At 36.8% G+C, this 25869-nt stretch overlaps 1 protein-coding gene across 10 annotated transcripts in view; it reads right to left on the bottom strand.

The window, feature by feature from the left end:
* The window catches only part of PTPRZ1 (protein tyrosine phosphatase receptor type Z1), a 125192-nt gene that overhangs the window by 39039 nt on the left and 60284 nt on the right, over window positions 1-25869 (bottom strand). For 6 of the 10 annotated variants that reach the window (XM_015852820.2, XM_015852846.2, XM_015852831.2 and 3 more), the window contains exons 3-11: window positions 18793-18972; window positions 16256-16407; window positions 15342-15437; window positions 15011-15077; window positions 12207-12364; window positions 11613-11763; window positions 6904-7088; window positions 6008-6134; window positions 915-941 (exon numbers count right to left, since the gene is read on the bottom strand). In XM_015852820.2, the coding sequence (XP_015708306.2) occupies window positions 915-941; window positions 6008-6134; window positions 6904-7088; window positions 11613-11763; window positions 12207-12364; window positions 15011-15077; window positions 15342-15437; window positions 16256-16407; window positions 18793-18972 (1143 nt within the window). The remainder of the gene's footprint in view (window positions 1-914; window positions 942-6007; window positions 6135-6903; window positions 7089-11612; window positions 11764-12206; window positions 12365-15010; window positions 15078-15341; window positions 15438-16255; window positions 16408-18792; window positions 18973-25869) is intronic. The other 4 variants (XM_015852838.2, XM_015852871.2, XM_015852881.2 and 1 more) reach the window with 1 other exon arrangement.

Genomic DNA, 25869 nt, shown 5'->3' with positions numbered 1-25869 from the left:
AGTGCTTAATGTCTTCTTCAAACTCACTCTCTACTTGCTATAGTGAAAGGACCAGAACCTAACTGTATCACATTCCACAAAACTGGGGACAATAAGAAGGTATTCGATACTGTACTAAAAGTTTTAAGGTCTTCCTTGCTTTTTCTGAATAAATAGCAATTGTAGCAAAAGCAAGAACTCATGTGAAATTCTTTCTCTCTAAAATTTAGAGATAGTCTATCGTCTTCTTTCTCACTGTCTTTTTTGACCAACACAGTAATCTGGTTGTGATAGCAGTCAGCAAGAGAGGCTTCAAAGCAGGCTGTGAGAAACATGCAGATCTCTGGTAGGAACTCGCATGGCCTCAAGTGGTGAAATCCTATACCTTTCCACAATGTTAAGTCATTTCACTGCTCTCTTGAGCCAAAGAAAAGCGCATTTCCTTTCTGGATCTTTCTAAGTTATTTATCTGTGCTCGAATGTATTCTGAAGCTGATTTGCACTGTGAAAATGTCAGCCTCTTAGTCTGGGAAGTGATTCTAACAATAACATTCTGTGGAATTACATGTCTGCAGCTCCTCAGTGATTCCCAAATGTAGCTGTCTCCATACAATAGTATAAAAATGTAATTTCCACACTTCTCATTTCTGCAAAGTCAGGCGGGGTCTTAATTTGTATTCCGTAAGGTCTGTTCACATCTGTGTTTCCAAAAGTTTGAGACATGTATTATATGCAACATACAATTAGGTAAAATCTATCACACCAACATGCTCAGTTTTTTCTATAGATTCTAGCACATAAAAACATCTTGACTGAACCTGCAGAAAAAGTTCCATAAATTGTTCTTTTGTAACTAAGTTTTATAAATTACCAAGCACTTGGCAACTGGTAATGTCATAACCTTTTATTAATGAGATAGAGAAAAACAATCTTACCTCTGACTCCTGGAAGCCTAGGAGGCTCTGGGGCAAGGAGGGGAGAGGAGGGGAGGGGAGGGAAGGGAAGGGAAGGGGAGAGGAGGGGAGGGGAGGGAAGAAGGGGTGGAGGAGGAGATAATGATATTCCCTGGCTTCTCAATTATAGAAATCAAACATCATATGACATTAACTTAGACCCATACCATATATTATGCACTCAAAATCTTTTCTGTAAAGAAAAATAATACAGAAAAAATGCTATCTATTCATTCTCTGGTCACTAGTCTTCAGTTGAGCTTTAATCAGACTTCACAAGAAAAATGAAACTTGTTGATTGCACTGTATTACACAGTAAGCTACATGTCCCCTCATTCCAGGATCAGGAAACTCAAGTTTCTCACTCTTGCTCTTATTGAGAGGTATTTATACATTTGCACACACATACATTTACAGATAAATAAACAAAATTAGTCAGCCATTTTACCAAGACAGTTTAATTTGGGTTGGTTACATAAACATATTTGTCACAAGCCTCAGAGAGACACACTAATAGAAGTTCTGTTAACTCTCTTGCTGTGATTTTTATTTGACAGCATTTTGTACAAAACAGCCACCTACTGATCAGAAGAGCCACCCCCCAAAAAACACCCCATTGATGTAGGTTGATAAACAAGCTTGTTTATTTCTTCTGGAACCACATACTGCTTATTCTAGAGCTTACATTTTAAATAGTTAAATCATTAGTCAGAAAGTTTTGAAGTTATATTTTCACATAATAGTGCATTTTAATGACAGACAAAGAAAGGACAAAACAAAGACAAAAAAGGGAAATTCCCTACATTTAAATTCAAAGCAAATCTTTAAAAAATCCTTTAAAGCAATCTGATCTGCAGCTGTAAGAATAACAGGCATGTCATAAATTCATTTCAGTTCTATACTGTCTTATGTAATAAATGCCACTGGAAGAAAAAAACAAAGTAGAGCCTGTTTCTTTTGTTTGAATTAGTTTTCAGATGTCTACATTTATATCATATAAAATTAGAAAAATGCATCTCCCAAGTGAAACATTTGTGATATGTTTAGTGCTTTTTTAGGACAAAAATTACTCACAAAGACAAGTTACAACAAAATTGCATAGTTAGACCCTCACAAATCGTCACTGACATTATGATCTGCATTTGAGAGCCGTATCCCAGAATGACCTTTGGTAAAAACCAACCAGCCTCTCTATACAGGAAGATGAGAAAAGATATTTTTCTTATTTTCATGCCCTGTGTCAGTAAAAGCATGTAAGTATCACTGATATTAATGTTACAACAAACTACTGCAAAACTTCCAAAGCTATACAGATGTTATCTAGAAAGTCAAAGCATGCATTCAGATAACAAAAATCCTGTTTTAATACCAAATGAAAAACTGGTAAACGAAAGCTGGGCTTTCATCAACGTTGACTAATTAATCTACCAATACTCCATTTTCAGTGGATGTTGGGTAGCTGTGTCAGGGAGAGCACTCATCAACTGTCACTAATTGGAAACTAATGGGAAAAAAATCACTTGTGTGTGCATGCTGCATGACAAGCTGAAATGCTGACTCTCTGAACAGTTCAGGTAAAAATTTCAAATGCAGAAGTCTCAAATATGATCACCTGTTTAATGGCATATGTGAGATCCCGAGGCTTCCACAAACCAGAATGATTTCAGAAGTCAGCACCAGGGACAGAAGTTATGGCCTGGAGGTTTACACCTTGGTTGAGGACTTCACAGGGTGGGGACAAAGCATGGGAAACGCTTTCCCCTTCCACCAGATCAAACAAAAAAGGCTAAAACAATGGTCCTGACTTTATTGAACAGCAGATTTGTGTTGCACAGGGTACTGAAAATTCCCTCTTTAAGAGTGGCCACTCCAAGGGCTGAATTCTTCCCAGAAAAAGGGCACTCATGTCCCATTTTAATTTTTAACATGAAGATTAATTTGTCTGGAGGTGACTGCAGTGAATTTCATCTTAATTAAACTGGCTTACTCAGAGTAAGTCTTGAATACAGAACTTTTAGTTTAGGTTTTACGTGAGTCAATTTTATTTCACGTCTTCGTGGTGAAGATAACTTTTCTTTCATAAATTCACAAGCAGGAGCTCCAAGAAATCTCCTTTTGCCTCAAGATCTATAAAGCAGATCACAAAACCAATTTGATGTTATAGTTGTAATCATCAAGTAGCTCTGAACAAATCTTTCTTGTTAGATATTTACATTTTCATCTCTGTAATTTAATATTTGCAATAATATGAAAATATTTGCAAAATTTGCGGTGGTTAATTCGGGTGTAAGTAATTAGTAAAAATAAGTATGTAAAGAAACAATATTAGAAATGAATGGAAGTTTTTTGCCTTTTTTTTTAATTTTGAAATTATATCCAGAGCTAAGACAGCACTTATAAAATGTATCTGTAGAGCAACATACGCTCCCACCAATCGCACTAATTATATGGAAGGAGTCCTCCCTGAACTTTCTTCATCCAACCCTTTCAGATATTCCACTGTGAAACTGTCAAACTAGACACAAATAGACACAAAGCACTGTAACAGCTTTCTGTCAGTGTCAGATAGGAAGCTTCACAAAGAAACAGCTTTTTCTGCAACACAGAGAAAATTCATTTTTAATGTTAAACCTCTCCTTTTTTTTTTTTTTTTTTTTGTTAAATATTGAAATATCCTTGAAAGGATTCATGTGCCCTGAAATAATCTCCCTCTGTTTTGAAGCTCTTGACAAACTAAAGGATACACCTTAGGCAGACCCAAAAACACTACAGATTTTTAGAGTTGTCTGAAATTTGACAAAAGGTGTATATAGTTTGCATAGTTCTGATACACAAAATACTTCACTCTCCTCTTCACAATGTTTTGTTTTTTGAAAAACAGAAGAAAAACTTGGGATCAGAATATACTTACAGAAGTGAATTTGCTTCATTGCTACATTAAGGAGACGTACTTAAACGCATAATTGGAAGGAAACACAAAAATACTATTTCCACAGTTAGGTTAACGTGCTCACGCTGCAGAAGACAGGCACATCTGTACATTATTATTTCTACTTGTTATCCTTGTGTCATGTTTTGTCTTTTCTTTCATAAAAAAATGTAAATTAGTATAAAACTTAAAGTCAGGAGAATATCAGACTTGCACTCAGAACAGCTAAATATAACACTTATTGCGCCAACTTCTCTAATCATACAATACAAATCTCAGAGAAATTTCTGCAGAGAAAGGAGTTTTCCAGGATGTATTCCCAAAGGGAGGTGCTGACTCTCCCTTCTCCTGACATGGATGCAAACCCACTGCTGCCTTTAGCAGAAGCACAGCACAGCTGCAGTGCTCACATCTGCAGCTGGGTGACTGAAGGCCATCAGAAAGGCAGCAACCTTGTTTGGGTTTGGTCCTGGCAGCTTTGTCTGCAGGCTGGGTGTGCTGAGCTGGGCTGGGCTGTACTCCCATAGACTGAGGTCCATCCCCTGCCCGCCCCTGAGTCCACCTTTCCTTCCAATGGAAGTCATTGGTGGTATGCAACCAGATCTGATAGGAGGGATGCAGCAGTAGTGGTATTCAATGTTCTTGGGTTTGTTTTTTTTTCAAACAAACTATTTTATTCTTGCTCTTTTCTGATCTTCAGAAGCTGAGATAGCAGCACTGTGCTAGCTGCATTTGTTGGCTTTGCTCTTATTTAGTAACACTGAGCAGTTCATTTCTCACTCCATAGATGTGGAGATGTGTGAATGAAATCTCATCTCAGAAAAAATTTCAAACACAAAGTAACCAAATTTTTGGAAAGGAAATGGAGAGATATGAGGGCTAAGAGGGCGATAAAAGATAGATAGATAAACACAAAAGTGAAATGTCAGAACCTTGTCGATGACTTGGAAAAACGAAAGATTAAAATGGAAATTCTCATAGGCATTAGTGTAAGACTGCAAAAATATGTGTTCTAGCAGCACAGCAAATGTCTATTGAAAGACTGTATGTACTAGATGTGAATCTGCATCCCCCTCCTTCAGATAATAATATGTTATTTTACGCCTTTTACCACCGTCAACTCTCATTTGATGCAGGAGGGATCATCAAGAATCATCTTCCTTCTTCCTGTAAAGGAATGCTGTTCCCTTGACATGAGAAACTAACCTGTTTCCCAAGTATACCACAGTACTGCTAAGGACTCTGCCATAGCTGAACTGATTTAACCACACGTAAAGCTGAACATACACAATCCACAAATAAACCAACACAATCTGAGCCCTCAGATTTAAAAATAAAAAATAAAAAAATAAGTGTTTTGCTGCATGATCAAAAAGATTTTGATTCATTCCTATGATTAACTACAGGATTCCTAATACAATACACAGCTTTCACTACCTTTGATAAGAACAGGGTTTTATGTTAAAACTTCCACAGAGTGTAAGGAATTATTAAGGACAAGGTCAAGCTCCATGCTAGAGTGTCACATTATTTCGTATTTACCAGCAGGTGGAAGAGGTGAATCTGGCTGTGCAATCAGTGAGATTTGGTTATTAGGCCTTTTGATTTGTTTGCGAGGCAACATTAAGAAGCAAGGGAATTCCATCACCGCAAGTGCTTTGAAATCAAACTCCAAGTAAACATAAATAATCCAATCTCAAAATAAATTGATGCAGGTTTGTAAGTCATACATCAGGTTTAAATCTCTTGTTTCCTTAACACTTTGGCAATGCAGGTGATTAATTTGGAGAGTCAGGAGGATGCTTGAACTATAGGGAAATAACACCAAACATGGCTTTATTTCCCTACATCATATTCCTGAAATATACACTGGTGAGATTTGAAATGAGGTAGGTGCTCTTCAAAATACTCTTAGTTAAAAACACTAACATGCAATCTTTTGTAGGGAATGTTTACAAGGAATGGAGAATTATATCATGATAAAATATCAGTAGCAAAGAACAAGCTGAAGGTTAACTGCAGGGATTTTGAAATTTCATTTTAGCATATTTTGACAGTTGCACATTTTACTGGTTTGCAAATAAACAGCTTCTCTAAATAAAGGTTTTCAGTTAAAACTGACTGCTCGGCTCAGAAAAACACTTACCTTGGTCCTCTAAAGGCATATCAACAATGACTCGGTCACTGTATTTTCCGTGCAGGCCATTAGAGCAGACAGCAACTATCTCAAGAACATAACTTGTATTGGGCAGCAGATTATTTAGTATAGCTCCCTAAAAGAAAAAACATGTTTAATCATTTACTTGCAATTGCATATCAAATATTTGGAAATGCTAAGATTTTTTCGTAACACATTTTTCACATGAATCACGAAGGGCCTTCTGTCCTATGACTCTAACATACATTCTTCACATTTCACTATGAAAAAGTACTTTTCAGGCAACTTAAAAAAAACTGTGAAGCTTTAAATGGGGAATACCAAAGCACACACTTGTTTAATGATGAATACTAGTTTAGGTAATCATTTCAGGTAACATTACCACTGATAAGCTTATGAATATTTGAAGAGGCTAACGAGAACAGATCACATTAGTGAAATACCATGAAGCAGTAAATCAGTAACTTAATGCTTATAGCAGTATGATTGTACTGAATCTAATTAGCTGCTAGCGTAGGTAATTCTTTGCAGACCAGTGAGCAATGAAGTACAGATCACTATTAATTGACTAAGGGGTTTATGGCTAAGGAGTTCTGAGCTTGACATGGTCATATACTTTTGGGAACACTACAGGCAAATCAGAAAAGAACTCCAAGAAATTTCTCTGCCTGAGGCCAAATGAGGCTTTTCTTTTTGTTTTTTGTTTTAATGTTTCTAATTGTCTCTGTAGCTTCAGAGCCAAAGAGAGAAGCACAGCTTTTGTGAGCTGTGGCCAAATAAGTAATTTTCTATTAAATTAGCTCCCAGCTACCTGAACCCTTAGAATAATTAATGGCTGCTTTGCCATTACTGCTTTGAATGAAACTTGAAGAGTTCACAGTTACCAAGTCCTGATACCCATCTGTCAGAAACTCATGCTTAGTCTGGTCTTCTCCATCCAACTGTTGATAAAAGACAGCAAACTTCTCAATCATGGTATCGTACACAACCCGAGGTCTTTCCCATGTAACCAGAAGACTGGTATAATTCTTTGGATCAGATTGGACATTTTCAGGTTCTGAGCTGCAAACTGAAATGACAATAAAGAACATGATATTTATTAAATGGCAAAAATTGCTCTAAAAATCTTCATTCACCTCCCATCAAAATTACTGGAATTCTTTAATGGGCCTCATTTTCAGCTTTTCACTAAAATATCTGAGATGGCATGTACTATCAAAAGATGTAGAGTTCTAATTAATAGTAGATAAGCAAAGGCAAGTTAATTTGAGACCTCCTTCCCCCTCTTTTTAATATCGTACTTTGAGAGAGATTTGTGTCGAGTTCCTAGTAGCTTTAGAAAAGCTGCAGTCTCCCAACAGCTACAGTGGATGGCAATGTACAACAGATTGCTTTTAAAGACTGAAGGTGCATGTATCACACTTGAATTTTGAATCTTTTAATAGAAGAGACAAAGGACAAATAATGAGGGATAAGAATGTATAAGATTAGCTGGTATTTATTTCATTTGGCTACAATGCACCAGTAAGAGGCATGAAAAGAGTCAGTGTAAACCGACAGGTCTAAGTCTATTCCACATCTCCTGCCCTTTCATACCACCTTCCAACCATAACCTCCTCTGCCTACATTTAGCTTGAAAAACATAAACAGGTACCACAGGCTTCCAAGAAGGAGGTTGAAGGAAGTGAGGAGGAGGAGGCACATTGAGCTTGGCAAAATGAGAATGCTCTCTAGACATTGCCAGCCTGTTCCTATCATCATGCCTAAGCACTGCCCTGGATATCCCAGCTTGTTACATTCCAAGACTACTCACAGACACCTTCTTGGTAAGCCTGGACCTCACACTCCAGACAAATTCTTTCTTTCCAGGCAGCTATTTATGCATGTCTTCCAGTTTTCCCCCAACACCACATTTTTCATCTTATTCAAATAAGCTGAATCTTCTGATACATCTCTAGATATACAAATGTACTGATTACCAGTGTGCCAGAAATGTGCTGAGACTCTGTCATTTGTTATTTAAATCACCCAGGTACCTGTGTGTAGCTTGAAAGTAATATACAAGGTCAAGGTAGATTAACCTCTGTGAATAAATTGCATCAGTAGAAAATGTAAATTATTTATCTGAAAGTCACTGAAAAATGACTGACAGATTGTGATACAGGAAAAAATAAGCCAAAATAATACAGCTGAATCATTCATGGATGCTCTGAGTTTAGGCTGAGATAATTTTCCTTCCTTGCTCTCATCATCTCCATTGGTGTCAGACACGGAACTGATGAATGTCAAAAGTCTTCCCTAATTTTTGGTTCCCAACTGCAGATCACAGTAGCCAGACATGAGCTGGTACACTGGAATAAGGACCAGGGGTCCCTAACATTTAATCTTATAGATCCCTCCTCTTATATGTTTGAAACTGCAGGTGCTAAGTACTGTGGTTGAAATACTGAGGCTGGATTTCTGCCTCTTTCCTAGTTTTTGAGCATTTCCTTTATTTGGGCACGCTGATACTGAATTTTCTTTTCTAATTGCTTTTATATGTACTGAAAAGGAATATTATTCAATCTATTGTTTCATTTATTACCTGATCTCTATTTTATTTTTTGTCTATTAGGTAAGTAAAAATTACTAATGAGAATATATGAAAAGTATCATTTAATTAAATTTTACGGGAGAAAATGTCTCTACGGGTATTGCAAAGTTTTAACTGGACTTTTGCACAAGTAATTAAGTGGTCATTCCCTATTTGTAATAATGCAAGAAACATTTCTTGAATCTAAGAACATGTTTAAATTGAACTGCGAGTCTCTAGCAAAAAGCAAGGAAAGTTATCCAGCTAATTAAGAAATCAAGAGTTGTAGATTCTCTGGAATTTCCATAAGCAAAAGTCATGATACTACGATGTTTTTTGGCCGACAACATCGGAGTTTGAATAGATTATTATTTTAACTATGCAATTTATCACTCGAACACTAGAGGGCATTCCATACTCTTTTAAACAGGAATTTCTTCCAGACTGTACGCAGGAGGGAAGTTCTGCGAACTCGTTTGAGTCACTGAATGGAAGATATGCGATTTTTGCGTGTGTGTTAATAAGACAAAGTGTTGGTCTGTGTAATTCAGTTTGAATAGTACTGATTGCCAGGCTCCGAATGTACTGCAGTACTTTTTTGGCATTTCATTGTATTCATTACACTGAAAGCTCCTAGTTGAAATAAGCAAAGAGCAAACTAAAACTGAAAATTAAAAAAAAATAATAAAAAATAAAAAATCAGGTTGCATACATGTCATTCCATTACTAAATCTTGTCCTCCCAGTTCATATCCACCAGAGGGCACAAGGAAATCAGTACACCAGCAAAAACGTTTCCCTTCTCAACTCTGAGCATTATGTAGACCATAACTTCTTGGTTTGTTAGTTTGTTTGTTTATAAATCAAACCACTATTTTATTTTGCAAGGTATTCAAAATAACTCTCCAAGTACTTTTTTGTAGTATACCTGCCAAGCTTCTCCATGGTCCAAACACACATTGCAAACTTTTCTCTATTGTCTTTTTACCTCCCTTCCTCTTTTTCTCGCCAGAGTAAATCTGGTTCTGAAATCTTGACTGTGCTCAAACTAGTTATTACAGAGCACTTAAAGCTGGAGGGCTGGTGTTTCCAATATAATTTATTTCACTTTGACTCTGTTTCCTTTTACATAGGAGAGTATTCAGATGCAGATTTTTAATATCATACAGTAATGCACCTATCTTTGCCTGTTCTGTTGAATAAAACACAATCCATGCAACTTGGAAGTTTTTCGTGTCAACTGAACTGCATCATGGAGGAAGATAAGACACATCAGCATCATCATCAGAAAGTCTGTGCTGTGTATGAGTTGATCAAATTTGACTTATTCAAATATAAATAGAAAAACATCCTGGGTTTTATCTTTCTCCAACTTTCATCCAGAGTACCAGAGTATTACTGAGACATAACTGGATGCCCCTTCTTCTTTTTTTTTTTTTTTATCCCATATCTGGTGATTACATTTGCTTTAAGTTTTCAGTTGTGGAATCACTGCACTTTGATAAAACATAAATGACCTTTTAGATTCCATGCTACATTCCATTTTCTCACTGAGAATGTTCAGACTGGGACTTTGAAAACCTCTGAAAACATTGCTGAAAACAGTTTTATGAGTAGATTAGAGAGATGCTTTTAGCCCATCCAACGAAATGTAGCTTTATTTGAGAAATAAATTAAGTAATAACAAAAATAAATGACACACATAATTCCACTGCATTCAACAGGAGAAAACTGGGATGCTACCATTCTGTAATCTCAAAATCATTTTTAATGTAGTAACTTGAAACTGACTTGTTTCAACAGGTTACCTGTCAAAATCCAGTCTTGACACTTCCTGTGAATTGTCCAAATGTATTTCAAAGATTCATCATTGTTGTTGTTGACTAAAGAATAAGGACTTGAATAAAGAATTCATAAGCCTATTTCCTCCTGGAAGTGTTCATGCCGTAGTCTTCACATCTCATCACTTAAACTTAGTAGTTCTTAAGGATTTTATTTTAACTTCTCTCAAAAGGCAGGGGAAAAAAGCAATGATCCTCTAATGTTTGACATTAAAAGAATTCTACAATTGCCTTTTTGTCTGGATGTATGAATGTATGTATACATGATGTTGCATTTACATTGTGTATATTAACTTTAGCAGCAATTTGACATATATACACAGGGAGACCTGAAATTTTAGAGATTTATTTGGTCCTCCCATGTCTACAGTCAAATTCGTACTGAATTACTGAAGCGCTAAGTACGAAATTTTAATTACACACAAGAATTCGGGATGCGTTGTAAAGCATCATTATATGAAGTTGAATGGCCTTCCAATTCTAAGTGGTTTAACTTGATGAAAAAAGGATCCTAATATCTTTAGGTTGGACATCATCTCCTTATCTGACTGGATATTATGTTCACAGACAATATATCAATTCCCAGTATCTACTTTCGATGCAGTACAAAGAGAAATGGTGATTTATTTTATTTTTTCTGGGCTCAGAAGTGTGAAAATCATATACTTCCATATGCTGTCCTGGTCACATAACTTTCACAGGCTTCCCCAAGGTTTTAGGTAAAAGAGAGGTCAGAATCTGACTTTTGGGATTCTCTCCATCTATCACTTTCTCAGTAAGTCTACATGAAATGAATTTGGTGATGTCACATTCTATTGAAGAGGCATGCGTGTTATACAACTCAGAACCAAATGGGTTTGTAAAACAAAATCTTCTTGCAGTCCCTGAAAAGGCAGCCTTGTTTAGGTCTGAATCTCATTAAAAGGGCAGTGCAAGAAAGCTTGAATTGACGTGATCTTCACTGAACGTTTGGTCGAGACAAGCATTTAATTTTCCACTCCATTTAATCTGACATGTTTAATGATTGCCAGTTTTTTTCTTTGAAGTGATAGATTTATGAATAATAATACACTGTGCTACTTTCCACACAATTTAGAATGAGTGTTTTCATACTAGGATGACTCTCTTACTGAAAATTGTCTTTCAACCCATTAAAAGAGGAGTGACTATTCAGAAAATACCTGCTTCATGAATTTCTTCTTGTCCAGTGTAAGAGGAAAACACTTGCCCAGAGAACTTATATTGTTGCTCTCGAAAGTTGTTTTGCAGATAGTCCATCAGCATCACGTAGCCAGACTGCTGCATCGTAAGAACTTCACAGAATACTGCTAACTAGAAGAGGTGATAGAAAAAGAAGTCAGACGTCATAACAAATCAATATGTTTCTGCTAAGAGGAAGAAAAAACCTTTCAAAAAATGGCATTGGGAAATTCTCCCTGTTGAGTTTTCTCAGCTGGCACTCAAATTTTCCTAGTCTGTATCTATTGGTTTACTCTACCTGCACTTCTCAACCATTCTGCTGGCGGAGCTATGCTCTGCCCATTGCTCAGCAGGGGAATGCCAAAGAGCATTTTTTTTCTGCTCTGGACAAGACGTCCATACACGCTGGAGAGATTACATTTGATGAGTGTATGAAAAACTTAAAACTAGAGAAAAAATATACACCAGACTGTTGGGCTGGTAAAGAATGGCATGAGCTTTTACCATACATGTCATAACTGATTTTTTCTATTATGATATATAATTGTTTTACTTTAATAGATTAAATTAATTACCTGGTCCTCAGAAATACTAATAGTATCTTTGAACACGATCCATTCAACTGTTTCCGAGCAGGGAGGAGCTGATAAAGACCCATTGTATGTGTAATATTTGTCTGTTGCATTCGGTAAAAGATTCAGCAAAACAAATGGCTCTAAGGCAGCCTGTTTTCCTGAAAAAGAAACCAAACATTTTTTAGAGTAAAATAGTAATGAATAATAGAAACCACACTATCCCAAGGAGTTACTATTATGGAACCTCACCAATTTTGAGGCTATTTGGAACTTGATTTTCAGAGAGGGTAGCATAAGAAGAAATCACTGCATCTTTTCTATTTAGATTGAATATTGTTCAATAAAAATTTTGCTAGTTTGGGGTATTAAAATGGGTTCCTCCAGTAACAAATATAGAAACCAGTGTAATTGTTCACAAAATCTTATTCAACTGAGTCTACCAGTAATTGTCTGAGATCCCAAATTTTTGTCTCACTCACAAACTTCAAAGAAAAAATGTTAAGTCTTTCTAGTTGATCTCACCACATGACTTCAAACTCTCCCTGAATTTGGTCAAGTTGTTGACTTTCTCACAGGAGAAAAATCTCTGCTGGTGGAACAGTCACAGTGACAAAGCTGAGAGCTGCATTACTCCAGTCTGCAAAAGCAGAAATTCCTTAGATATGGGAGTTTTAAAATAGTGACAATAACAGCTTTATAGAGCAGAGGAGGATGCAAAGACCTTCTCCAGAAGAGTGTGACCTTTCTGTTTATTGTCCTTTGAAAATAATATCACTTCTTTCAGGTCAGCAGTTTACCTGGTACCTTGTCTGCTGGGAGCAAGAATTGCTCAGAGTCCATCCACAGAAAGATAAATCTGTGCTGATATGGCAGTAGGATCCAGCACCAGAAATTAGCAGAAATGGTACCAATTTTCTCTTGCCATAATTTTTCAGTTCATGACAGTTGTCAATGATCTGATGTATGGATTGATGTATCCAAAATAATACTTGTTTTTCACTTCGTGGAGTACTGCAGATCTTCATATACTTTATTTCAGTTCAAAGTAATTGATTTTAAATGGTGTCCTTTTGAAATTATCCACTCACGGATATTTAATAAATGTTTAATAAATATTCATAATTGTGCATTAATTTGTGGTCTATTACTTTTAGAGTCCTAGGTGGATTTCTGGCCTGTCCTTGTCTTCACAGTAAATTACATTAGCAGTTTATTACAGCTCATTGATCTTTTGTTTCTGCACTGTGACTGTTCCACAGAGTTAATGTTTAAAAACTAGCTCTTCCCCTCTCTTATCCGCATATGATGAAAGGGAAACTTTTAGCAGTGCCAAGCAAAGCACACCCTTCCATTCCTCCATTAACACCCTAGACACCTTAAGACAGTAGGTACCATTGTTATCTGATAATGTGTTTTGTTGATATAATTTCCCTTCAGTAAGAATGAATGGTCAGCCCATGCTAGGTAGAGGCCTGGGGACGTGAAGCTTCTCATTTATAGCATGAATGCTGCTTTGGGTTCAGCAAGTTTGGATTTTGAAATGCCTTTGAATATAATAAGCAGCCTGGATTTTAAAATCAAAATCCTACAAAGAATTAAGAAAAAGAGAGAGTTTGTCTGGAAGGAATAAGACACCTCTGCACAGCTTGGGAATTCAGCAGCTGGGATTTAAATACATACAGTACAGACATGATTGATAAGGATGGATCATATATATGTCAGGCAAGGACAGACCGTGTGCTATGTGCTTTTCTTCGAGATGAACAACTTGATTTACTTGTAACCTGAATTTTGAGAGCTCATTTGCATTTTATCCAAGAAAACTGTCTTCTGCTCACAGTTGAAATCCTGTGCAGTGGTTGTATCTTGAATCTTGCTGTTGATAATTTACAGCTCCTATGCAAGGCTGTAGCACAACACCTGTCTTGACGTATTACTTTCCTTTGTTTCACAGAAGACGGCATATAAAGATAGTGAATTCTGACAGACTTATATGTCTCCCTCCTTTGTCTTTGCAATCTACAAAAGCTGCTCACTCATATTGAACAGTATTTACTCTCAGAAGAAAAACAACCCCATAATAGCATTTAATACTTTCAACTCATTGGTACCAATGCACTTTACAAAACTGGAGTATCATGACATGCAGGAAAACTGAGGCAATGCTGTCTATTTTATCAGGGTCATGGCCATCCATGGACCAAGAAAATACCCCTGTGCAGAACATCAGTCATTTGTGTTTATTCTTCTGTAAAGCCACTACGAAACAGAGTTAGAAAGAGAGGTGCATGTGCTTGGGATAAAGCCATGAAGAATTCTGAAATAGTGTCAGCAGGTGGTACAAATAATGCCAGTACAAATCTAATATAATTGAATTATTTCAAATTCACATAGCAGCTACTGAAAAAAACATTGCTCTCCTCTGGGTCTACAGAATACTAATATTCAGGTTCAATGTTTGTAAAGCACATCTTGGAAGAGTTCAGTGGTGTTATTTGGCTTCCAGCCACATACGATACTCCAGAAATCTATGCCTAAGAATATTCATGGGATAAATCAGACATTTCACTTGACTTAGCATTTTAAAAGTCACAAGTTCTTTGTGATAATTAAATTTATTCACCTACACTTACTAGTGTTGCTACAAATATTCAGTCTTGGAGTAAATTAAGTCTTATTTCTAACAAAATATATGCATCTACACTCTTGAGAACTGTGATCCCCACTGCCTTTAAGCTTTCATAATTATGCTGAAACTGAATATAGTCTAACCATTAATCAATAAAACATGGTGGCAGACTTACCAAAACGACTAACACTATCTACTCCATTAATGATTGGAATATAATCCGGATTATCTTCTACTCCAATCTGTTAAAAAGAAATTGCATTTTTTATGGCACAGACTTCATGAAAAAAATAAAAACAGAAGGTTGCAGTTTACCACCAAAATTATACATGGCCTGAAGCAGTGCACATATATTTGCAAATCTGCTTTATTTTTTGTGTGTGAAAATAAATTAGAAGAATACATGCACATTTTTAACACAGTGATCACATACTGAAACCCTTTAAATTCAGTTTGAACATCTGCTGTTTCAAAGCTTGATAATGACACATACATTTTTTTTTTACCTTAAACAAAATTGATAAAGCTCTTAACTTCCCATTTCCTTTAACAGCCTCTTCGAAGTCTGTAAACAGATCTCCATCATAGCAGTAGATTTGCATCTGAAAAAAAAAATATTAACATATATTACATATATAAAAACAATAAATGCAATAATTTTTATTCCTAGTTTTAGTAAAAATGTTCAGCTGACCAACTTAGCACAAATACATGGATTTTTTATATATCTCACATGAATTATATGAATGTACAGAGCAGAATTAATCAACTGTTACCTATCTAAATAGTTCTGTACTGGAAAATCATTAAGGTCAGTGACAAGAAAGGGACAGACTTCTGCTGAGATTGACTTTTCATGTGATGTTGGGGGAGGTAAATCTTCTCTTGGATATCTTGGTGGGATAGGTAGAATATGAGTGAGAACTTTAAATAGTTGTGTGGTAAAAAAAAAAAAGCGACACCTCCTGGGGAAAGGTCTTATCATCTCACAGCTCTCCATAGAAAACAAGATATTGGTGCTAATGCTTTGCTCAAACACTGAAATCCAAGGTGTCTGAAGTGTGGAGTAGCTCCTGGCTCTCAGTGAAGCCTGGGTTTGAAAAACCAGTTTCCATCTTAAATATGCCACCAATGGGGCACAAGGTGGGCCAAGCTTTGTAGGGTTTAAGCTTTGTCAGATTAGCAGGACCAACTCCCAATACCATCTCAGAAGACACAGGAAAATGCAGGTTAGACATCTTCAGTGGACTAATGCCTGACACTTCTGCTTCCAAGTACATCATTCAGATGTTAATAATTTGAATCAGAGTGATGATTAAATTCACAAGTAAGCTTTAATTATGTGACAAACAAAGGTGTTTAGTAAACAATGTTACTTTTTGCACAATGACAAATTCTCAAAATCTACTCCGTACTCTACCTCAAGAGGAAATTTTTGTCCTTCCAAGCTATGTTCTGATCCGTCCGATGACGCATTGCATTTTCCCCAGTGAAAAGTGATCTTGCTTGCTTTGAATACAGTATCTAAGCCACCTCCACTTACATAGTAATCATTTGTCAAGTTAATCTCCACTAAACAAAGAGGAAGAGAAGAAAACAAACACAAAACACTATCAATATAAAAGCTAGCCAAGGCATCTATGACTTTCATATTTCAGAACAGGTGCAAAAATGCAAATATGATAAGCTTATTTTACTATATTTCAGACGTAATTTGTCAGTAAGTTGGCCATTTAAAATAAAAAATATGTTAATTCCTTATTAACTTGGAGAAATATGCTTCATTTCTTGCTGTAATTTGTGAGTATGCTATCTTTCATCACTGAAAACTAGCCCCGCAAATATGCTGAAAAGTCCAGAATCATCGTTTTAGCCATCAACTTAACCTTCCAAGAAAATAAACTCCTAAAATACGTAGCTTGCTGAAAGCATCTGTGTTTTTAACAAAAATTAAACAAAACCGACCCAAACTTACTGTCACAATACTAGATTCTAAAGGAAGAAGGGGAAAGAAAGATTTAGCCAGTTACTGGGAGAGCTGTTCTGTCTGTGAGCCCCGTTGGCTGTAGGGCAATCTCCCCTGGGAATAAATGATGATGGTTTCTAAGCTGGACAAAATTGTATGCAAACTGCAGATGGGACTGAACATTTATATGCTGGAGGGAGTTAGCAGGATGGAAAAGACCAAAGCCCTACATTTGGCTTTTCCACACATAATAACTGTGAATTGTTTGATCTCTTGTTAAAACAGCATTAATGAAGTTCAGTTCCGTTACATTCCTCTCCTCGAGACCTTGAAGACAATTTCAACTGAAGAGCTTTGCAGTTCTTTTTATAGTATCTGAATTGTATTGTAGGAGGAAGATCTCACACCAGTTTTATGCACTTTAAAGAATGTTTGCTTGGGATCTCTTTAAAAGAAAAACATATTTTTATCTCAGTTAGCAGAACAAAAGGGAAAGAAGTGTTTTGTTGAGTAGCATGTATGAAGTATATGATGTTGCCAAGAACAGAAACTAGGATCAATAGGACCACTAAAAACAACCAAACTGATCTCCCAAGGAACAAAAGAACAACCCAGACTGTCAGCATCAGGAACTGCAGGGCCTGAGTGTGGAGGTGGCTGTAGTGGATGCAGATGTGCCCAGCTGAATGCACTTTTCAAGCAAGTGGCCAGGTTATGAAAGGAAGTCACCAGTCCACATAGGATCCAGGAATCTGGGTGAGAGACTGATGAATGGCATTGTGCGTGCTATTTATACTCTGAGGGCGGTAAAGCAATGGCACAGCTGTCCAGAGAACCTGTGGTGCCTCATCCCTGGAGGTGCCCAAGGCCAGGTTGGATAGGGCCCTGGGCAGCTTGAGCTGGTGGGTGGTAATCCTGCCCATGGCAGGGGGTTGGAGCTTTAATGGCCTTTAAGGTCCATTCCAACTCAAGTAATTCTGTGCTTCTATGAAATTAAAAGAAAATAAAAAGAAAATTAAAATAAATTAAAATAAAGTGACTGATCCAGGAATTTTCTTCTTAGGGGAACTGCTGTGAGATAGAGATAGTAGAAGATGCCTTCATTCATGTCAGTATCTGAAACAAGATATAGTGGTTCCATGAAGCTGCTTTTAGATGCTGTTATCCTAGATTTATAGAGGAAATAGGTTGAAAAATACTTGTCTGACAATATATATGCCACCATAAGCTTCTTTTACAGCTGGAAGAAATAAGCCCTTGTAGCCATAGAATAATAGAATTCCTCAGGTTGGAAAAGACCTTCAAAATCATCAAGTCAAACTGCAACCTAACCATACTACCCTGACTCTAACAACCTTCTGCTAAGTCATGTCCCTGAGTTATGAATCATCTCTTCCTAAAATACATTTTTAAGATAGTAAAGACAGATCAAACCACAAAAGCACCTGTTTCTCTCTCTCTCTCTCTCTTTTTATTATTTGAAGAAGGGAATTTAAGTGAGTAGTTTATCTATAAGTTTCTACATTACAGGTGTTGATGTGTTGATGAATCCCACCACCATTAGATTTAGAAACTACAGCTGGTCCTCAAAGTGCTTCCAGATGAGTAGGTAATTTATTTGCACTTAGAAAACACAATTTCTGTATATTAATTGAAAATTCCAGATATTTATTAATATCTATCATTATTTTGTAGAAAAAAGTAAATTACTGTCCAGCTTAATGAAGTGCTCCTGATAGTAATGCTGTGATTTCCTTGCCTTTATCTGGAACATTACTTTCATTTGTGCTTTAGTAACTTTTCTATTATGCTTGGTAACAGTCATCACTTGTGTGTTTGTTTGTTTTTCTATTATTGTTATTAAATGGATAAATACAGAACACAAAAGCTATGGAAAAGGGAAATGAAAAGGATTTAATTAAAAATTGATGGCTTGTTGTCCTCTATCACTTTTAAATACTGCAAACTCCAAACACAAAACATTGCTTTACCTGTTTTGCCATTGTTGCGAATGAAAGTATCTTCTCCAGTTTCCTTTTCCCATCCATGGAATTTGAGTTTCTTTAGATTCACATTCACTTGGGTAAGGTCTTCATCTATATTAATAGGAGATTGTTTGGCACCATTGCAAGCTGAATATTTTTTTCCCCATTCTGTTTGGTTCAGAGTTCCTAGAAATCAAAACATTGCAGTAAATACATTTAAACCTAATCTGATATCCATATATTTCTCAATGTGAGTAATTCAAAACACAGTCTGCAATCTGTGGTCAGAATACCTTCTCTTCTTAGGTCTCATCTGCTGCAATACTCTGCACAAGTACTGTTGCACTCTACCTTCAAGAATTAGGTCACTTTTTGATGATTTTAGATACCATATAGAAATGATTACGAATCTCCAGGGAAAGCAGAAAACAACAAAAATGCCTCAAGCATAACATACAGAAATAATAAATGAAACGAGCAAGAAATGAGCTTTTAGATGAAAGAAACCGTCATTCAAAAAGAATCTGAAGTTACTGCAAAACCCTGCTTTCTAAACAACTCTTTCATCACCCAAATGTAACCAACATTCCTTCTGCCTGATGGACTCACTCAGCCCAGAAGATTTTTAATAAATAGAAGTATGATCTTTAAAGTAATCCTTACACAGAGAGAAAACAAAAAGTTATTTCACTCAGCAAAAGGAAAAAGTTTGTGATGCACTGCCCAGAGAGCCTGGCTCTAGGGCCTGGCTTTGTCCATGAAGGCCAGCCACCTCCTGTAGCTGTCAGGATGCCCTATACCACAGCAGGGCAATTTCTGCAGGGCACTGGGCTGCACGGACACAGGCACAACATACTTGAGCTCCATAAGAAGCGAGTAAGTACTCTATAGACCAGTATGAGGAGTTAGCTGCTGCCCTGAGAATCTTTAAATTATATATTACATTGATATAAATTAGATGGCATTTTGATGGCATATGCATTTGCAAACATACAAGTATTTTCTACTGACAGAGGATTCTGATGGCATTTAAAGGGACTAATTAAAACTGAGTTTTGACTGTGGAGATACAAGAAAATATATTTGCTTCAGTTAGCTTTCCTTCCTAGTAGTTACAAGTGAATATCAGTGAATCCATTGCGCACATTTAAATTCTATCAGAGATGCTGAAATGAGCCATGGCTCATTTACAGACTGCTTTTATGCATCCATGTCTGTCAGTGGAAAATTGGCTGTATTGTACCCCAGGCAAGGACAGCCCTCATATAGTACTCAGAAAACAGTGAGGAGAGAGGAGATGCAGCCAGATCTGTAACCATGACAATAGGCAGTAATACAAGTTGCTCATCTGGATAGTCAACTACCTAGAAACATACCTGAACTAAATTATTCAGCCAGGATCAAGTCAGGCCAGTTACCACTATCACCTTGCCACATCAGAAGTACTGCAGGTCAGATGGCATATAGATCCATTTACTTCTTTCAGTCAGGAACAGAAGAAACTGCTAGGCACAATGGCTGGGCAAATAAAAAAGTTGTAGTCACAGAGGAATGAAAGTGAATTTCCTGCAGGTGGGGATTAGAATCCTGTTTAAGTGAGCAGCCTTCCCTTGGGAAGGGCACACTGGTGGGCTTCTGGCTCATCTCAGGTAATGCTTCTCCTGGTCATCAGCTGTAGTTTATAACCCGGACAAACGCTGCAATAACTTGATTTCTAATGTGATTTCTATATGAACAGAGTATGATTTCACTTCTTATCTTCAACACTTCCCTTGAAAAATTCTGAGTCCAAGTCAACCTAAACTTGGAGATGAACACTCTCAGAGAATTTTCTAACAAATATTGAAGCCTTTAAAACTAAAAAAGCCAATTTTATTTCAATATAAACTGAAATAATGAACTTTTAAAGCAGCAAAGTCAGAAAGGATGAAATAACAATTCTCAGCTTTTCCTGTGTATCCTTGCAGGCAGGCATTTGTGTCCAGGTCTGCCTTCAGTCATCTCTGTGACCTTCCAAGCTGCCAGGTCAGGCCTGGCTGGCTGCCCACCACAGTCCCTCAGAATTAGTCTACACTCTCGTCTCTGCCTTCTTTGTTCCTTCCTTCCCAAGGCTTCCAGAGGCTGCCTCTGTTGCAGGGCAATGCATAGAGAGCGCCTTTCCTTCCACTGTCATACCTGCTCTCCTGGCTTACATGCAGTCTCTCCTTCAGGAATTTATCATGACTCTCTACTCAGCATGCTTTTTCCTTATTCTGCTCCTTCCTCCAGTGACACCAGGACTGATGGAAAATCCACCCTTCTCCCACCACTGGCGTCCTATCTTCCACATTTCTTCTGATGAATGTAAATATTCTTGATTTGCATCTTCCCTTTATATTCCATACTATCTTCTATCAAGTTCAACTCAAAAAAATACATCAAATTTACAGAAAGCATCATTTTATTTCAAGTTTCCTAGTTTCATAATTTGAATTCCTGCTTTGCAACATAAAACATAAATTCTTTGTCTTGATAGTTGTTATCTGAGCATCAGAGAATAATATAACAAATGCCTATCATGAAGCTAATTATAACATTAGTAATCTACATACCAGAAGACAGTGCTGTGCCAACACTGTAACCCACCACTGCATCCTGAGCCAGGGCACTCAGAGTTAGGTTGGATGCCAGTTGTAGGCACTATGGTGATGTTGTGATTCAAGCTAGGAAGCTTCTTCATTCATTCTAGATGTGAAGCTTGTAAATATTGAGAGGAAGAAATGAGGGAAGCAGGAAGGCTTGACGAGGTGAAAAGCATTATTTCCTACTTCCTAGCTAGTCCTCAAACCTGAGATGTGAGCTTGCTACAAAGATTCAATAATGCTCAAATTTTCCAGTGTGTGGAAACAATTAAGCCAAGTGACTGTGACACAGAGATTCTCCTTAAACTGTTTATCCCTTACTGAAATCTTAGGACATCTCTGAATTTTTACAACTCATCTATACATTTTAGAAAAGTGGTTTTCATGTAATTATAGGACACCACACACTCACCTATGCACGTGGAAAGAAACTGATTTATGTATCTTATGTATGGAAAATTGAAATTAGTTTTTCTGCAGCTTTACATAAAATTAAATAAGTCTGTCCTTGTTGTATGGCTGCTAGCTGAAATCATCCAAGGATAAATGAAAAGTATTTCCTGGTTGCAGAGGACAATAGTCTTCCAGCTAAGACAGTTGAACTGAATGCCCCAAATCAGTGCTCCTGCTGGTGAATCTGAATAGGTATTTGATGACTTTTAATCAATTTTTCTTCTTTTTGGTCCAGCGGGTATTATTTGTTTGTTTGCTTGTTTGTACAGGTGACCTCAGTACTGAGAAACACAGGCAATATGGGAACTATTTCATAGGAAAAAAAACAAACTTTCTATCAAAGAATGAGATGTGTACATCTTGTCATTCATGTGCAAAACCATACTAACTCAGTAGGTACTGAGATGCTGTAGCACTGATCAAAATCTATGGAATTAAATGTAGAGGAAATCAATAACAGGCTCCATACTGGAGCAGGAACATGGGGAATTTCAGAAAAAATGGGATTTTGGTTGTGATGTTTCAAATTATGCTTGAATGGCAGAATACATGTCTATGCGTATTATCATGTTCTGCAGACCAATAGAAATGGATTTATAGAGTGAAACAGTTGGGGCTGAGGACCAGATGTCCACACCATACGTTTTTCAGAAGGCTTTTAATTCAGCCTATCTTTGGTCCCATGGTGAATACTGATAGGCAGATGAAGTGCATTTGGTGTATTGTTTCAGTGTTTCTCCCGTTTAATAGCAGTTGGGATGAATCCATGTCATGCACTCTGAGACAACTCTGCCTTGGGAAGCAACGCTTGGAAAGTGGGGAGCAGCCACAAGATTTCCTCCAGAAGTCCAGTCCCAATCTGATCTAAAATGCTGATGTAAATGCATCCAATGCAGGCAGCAGGTGGTGAAACTGCTGTGGTTTACATGACTTGCAGAGAGCCGAAGTAAAAGCATAAGAACCAAATGTTTTAAAACAAGAGCAGATTGTTTTACTATAGGTGTTATCATAGAAACCATAAATCAAAGCAGTGCCAGCCATCTTGAAAATATTGTTGAAACTGAGCTTTGAAAATGATTTTCCCCAAACTGTTCTTTGCTCGGAAGGAAACCTGAGGAGAATAAAAATGTGCATGATGTAATGTGAAGAGTGCACAGAGGAAGCAATGTTTGTCAAAGCTGTCAGATCTGAAGAAGTAACTGACAATTCACTATGAATGAAAATGAGCCTGAATACAGTGGATGACAAGTTAATGGAAGACTGCCTATACCATAACCTCCACTATTCTTGCCCAAGGCAGAATGGCCAAAGAAAATTTGCCTACAAAATGTTAGACTCCGCACTGCTCCTCATCCTTCGCCTCATGAGCCAATCCCTACAATAAGCATGCACTTCTCATTTTGTGCTGCTCTTCTATCTCCTGCAGCCTTTGGAAGATCTGTCCCACAGAGTGTTACTGCACTTCTTTTGTGACAATACTTGAAAGAAAAGCATCTGTCAAACAGTTCTCTACAAGTTAGCAGCCTATGAAAGCAGAAAGAGCAAGTTGTGAAACTGAGTAGGCTGTGATCCTCCCAGCAGCTTGCCAGGAGAGGGGTTTCTCAGCATGTTGATATGCTACTATGTGCCTGTCTGCTGGGCTGTAAGTCTTCATGATGAGTACTGCTATTTACTACGGGGTATCAGTGCTCCCTGTATGCAATATACAATTTATGCAGAATGGTCTTTTTAAATCAATGGAAAATATCTTCATAGAGAGAGAACTTAACATGTAAACCTCAAGCCAAATGAATGGGATTCTAAACATACGAAATAAATACTCTGCATTTCCATTTCATACTGAATAGATGCATAACTTCTGAAGAAATGGAATGTTACAAATAAGACTTTGGCTTTATGGGATTAATAATTATGTCAGAAAATTGTATTAGTGAGGAGATACATTTTAGTTGGAAAATTTTACTTGCCAGCACTTCATTTTAGTAAATGTTGTTTTGACATCACAGCCTTTGCATTCTTAGCTCTTATTAGGATAATTTTTCTTATTAATGGACACAATCCTATCAGGGAAATTAAGTTCCTGTTTCAGTGGTAGGGACAGAAAAAGATATACTTTAAACATATGCTAAGGTGAAGAAGCTGTACTTTGTAAGCATTAGCTTTGAAACTCAAAAAGCTTAACATCATTACAGATAGATAAGTACCGTTAGAAATATGGATATGACTTAAGACATCAGGTGTAGTTCAAAACTAAACTCTTATCAGTTGCAGGGTATAAGCACTGACTCTGGAACTGGCAATGCAGCCTGAGTAAAATAACAGGTAAAGCAGAAAAAATCATAGGTGTGATTAAAGTTTTTCACTGCTTTTAATTCATTTATTTTTGCAAGATTTAAACTGTTGTGAACCCTTGTGGTTATGTTACAGATGAAAGGCAGCAGAAAAGAGAGAGAGAGAGATTTACTGCTGCTTAATTTCTTCCTCTCTATTTTTCATCTTTTGCTTTTGGATGATATCATTAATTCCATTAATTTTTAAGATATATATTGGACATTTATGGAAAGTGAAGAATACTGTTCTGTGTATACAGAATAGATCTGTTTTATCAAAGATGTCACCGGCATACCAGTGAAGTGTTTGTTTTTTATGTTTCTATTTCAATTTGATAAAGCAATTTTTTTTTAATGTAAGATATGAGAAATATGAAAAAAGGCCATTAAATATGTGGGTTAGGACAAAGTTTAAATTTAGTTGTCTAATCAGATACTGCTCTGAATACTAAAGGTAGATGTATTACTTCTCCTTCTTTGTTTCTCCTTTACTGTTTAGTTAGCATCCGCTCTGGATCATTAGAGGAGATGGGGATCTGTGGATGATTAATACACTCAGCTTTACACCAAAAGTTGCACAATGCAGCTTCTAGTCCTCTAAAGGTAGAAAAGTGACTTCAGTGCAGATTCTGGATGAATGAGTTAAGAGCTGCACCACTGGCCAAAAGAGGTAAGTGCCACTGTTGTTAAACCTTGTGGATGTTAGCAGACCTCATATTACATGAAACTGCATTCTGAAGGTAGATTTTTGACTACAGCTAAATTAAATGTCTTAGTCTTACATACATCACCAAGTAGAAAAAAGTGTTTCTATTTTGTCTTGATCTTCATTGCAGGTGTTTTTTTTTTCACCTCCAAAAAGCCCCAATTACCTCCACAGTGCCATTCATGATCACTTTCATAAACTCTCTATAAATTCTTCAGCTTGAAAAGGTCTAGACTTGAAGGGGTGAAATTACTTGTCAAGGCAGAAATGAAGTTTTGGCACCCAATTTTGGGCTTAGCCAGTTTTTATGACTGTCTCAGAGTTTAATTGCTTGTGGATTTTCCAAGACAGGACTGCTTGCCAATGTCTAGGTCAAATGCTAACAAATGATGGCTATGTTACAAACAGCCCATAGATTAAATGTGTGGTCACTCTAAAAACTTCAATAACATTTACATGATCAAAATTCAACAGTAAAAATGTGACTTGCTTTCAAATGAGCAAAAGTCAAATATATTCATCCCATAATTATTTCTGTTTTGCATATATGCAGTTGCAGATAAATGAATGCACATTTCCCTACACACATTGTTCTACTGTAGGATTTGATATTTCAAATGAAGGAAACAGAAGCAACAAAAAATTGTATTTGTTTTGCAACTAGATGAATTCAAGCAGCCAAAACATCTGTTCTAACATCTGAGCAGTACAAACACAGAAGAACATGGATTATTCTTGAGGAGAATATCCTAAAGAATGGCCCAGCCATTGTCGTGTCCATTTTCTCTGCTTCCCATGTTAGGTATGTTTGTCATTAATATCTAAATTAGCAGGTGAGTCAGGAAAATTCTGATGCAATGGTTTGTTATCTTTCAATCGTCATATTTCTTTCATCTTATGTTTTATTTGAGCATAAACACTATGCTTCATCCACATCTCTGGTCACCAAGGTGGCTCAAAAAATAGCCGAAAA

Source organism: Coturnix japonica, chromosome 1, assembly GCF_001577835.2.
Source record: "Coturnix japonica isolate 7356 chromosome 1, Coturnix japonica 2.1, whole genome shotgun sequence".
NCBI classification, from domain to species: Eukaryota; Metazoa; Chordata; class Aves; order Galliformes; family Phasianidae; genus Coturnix; species Coturnix japonica.
This window is presented reverse-complemented; position numbering and strand designations above follow the sequence as displayed.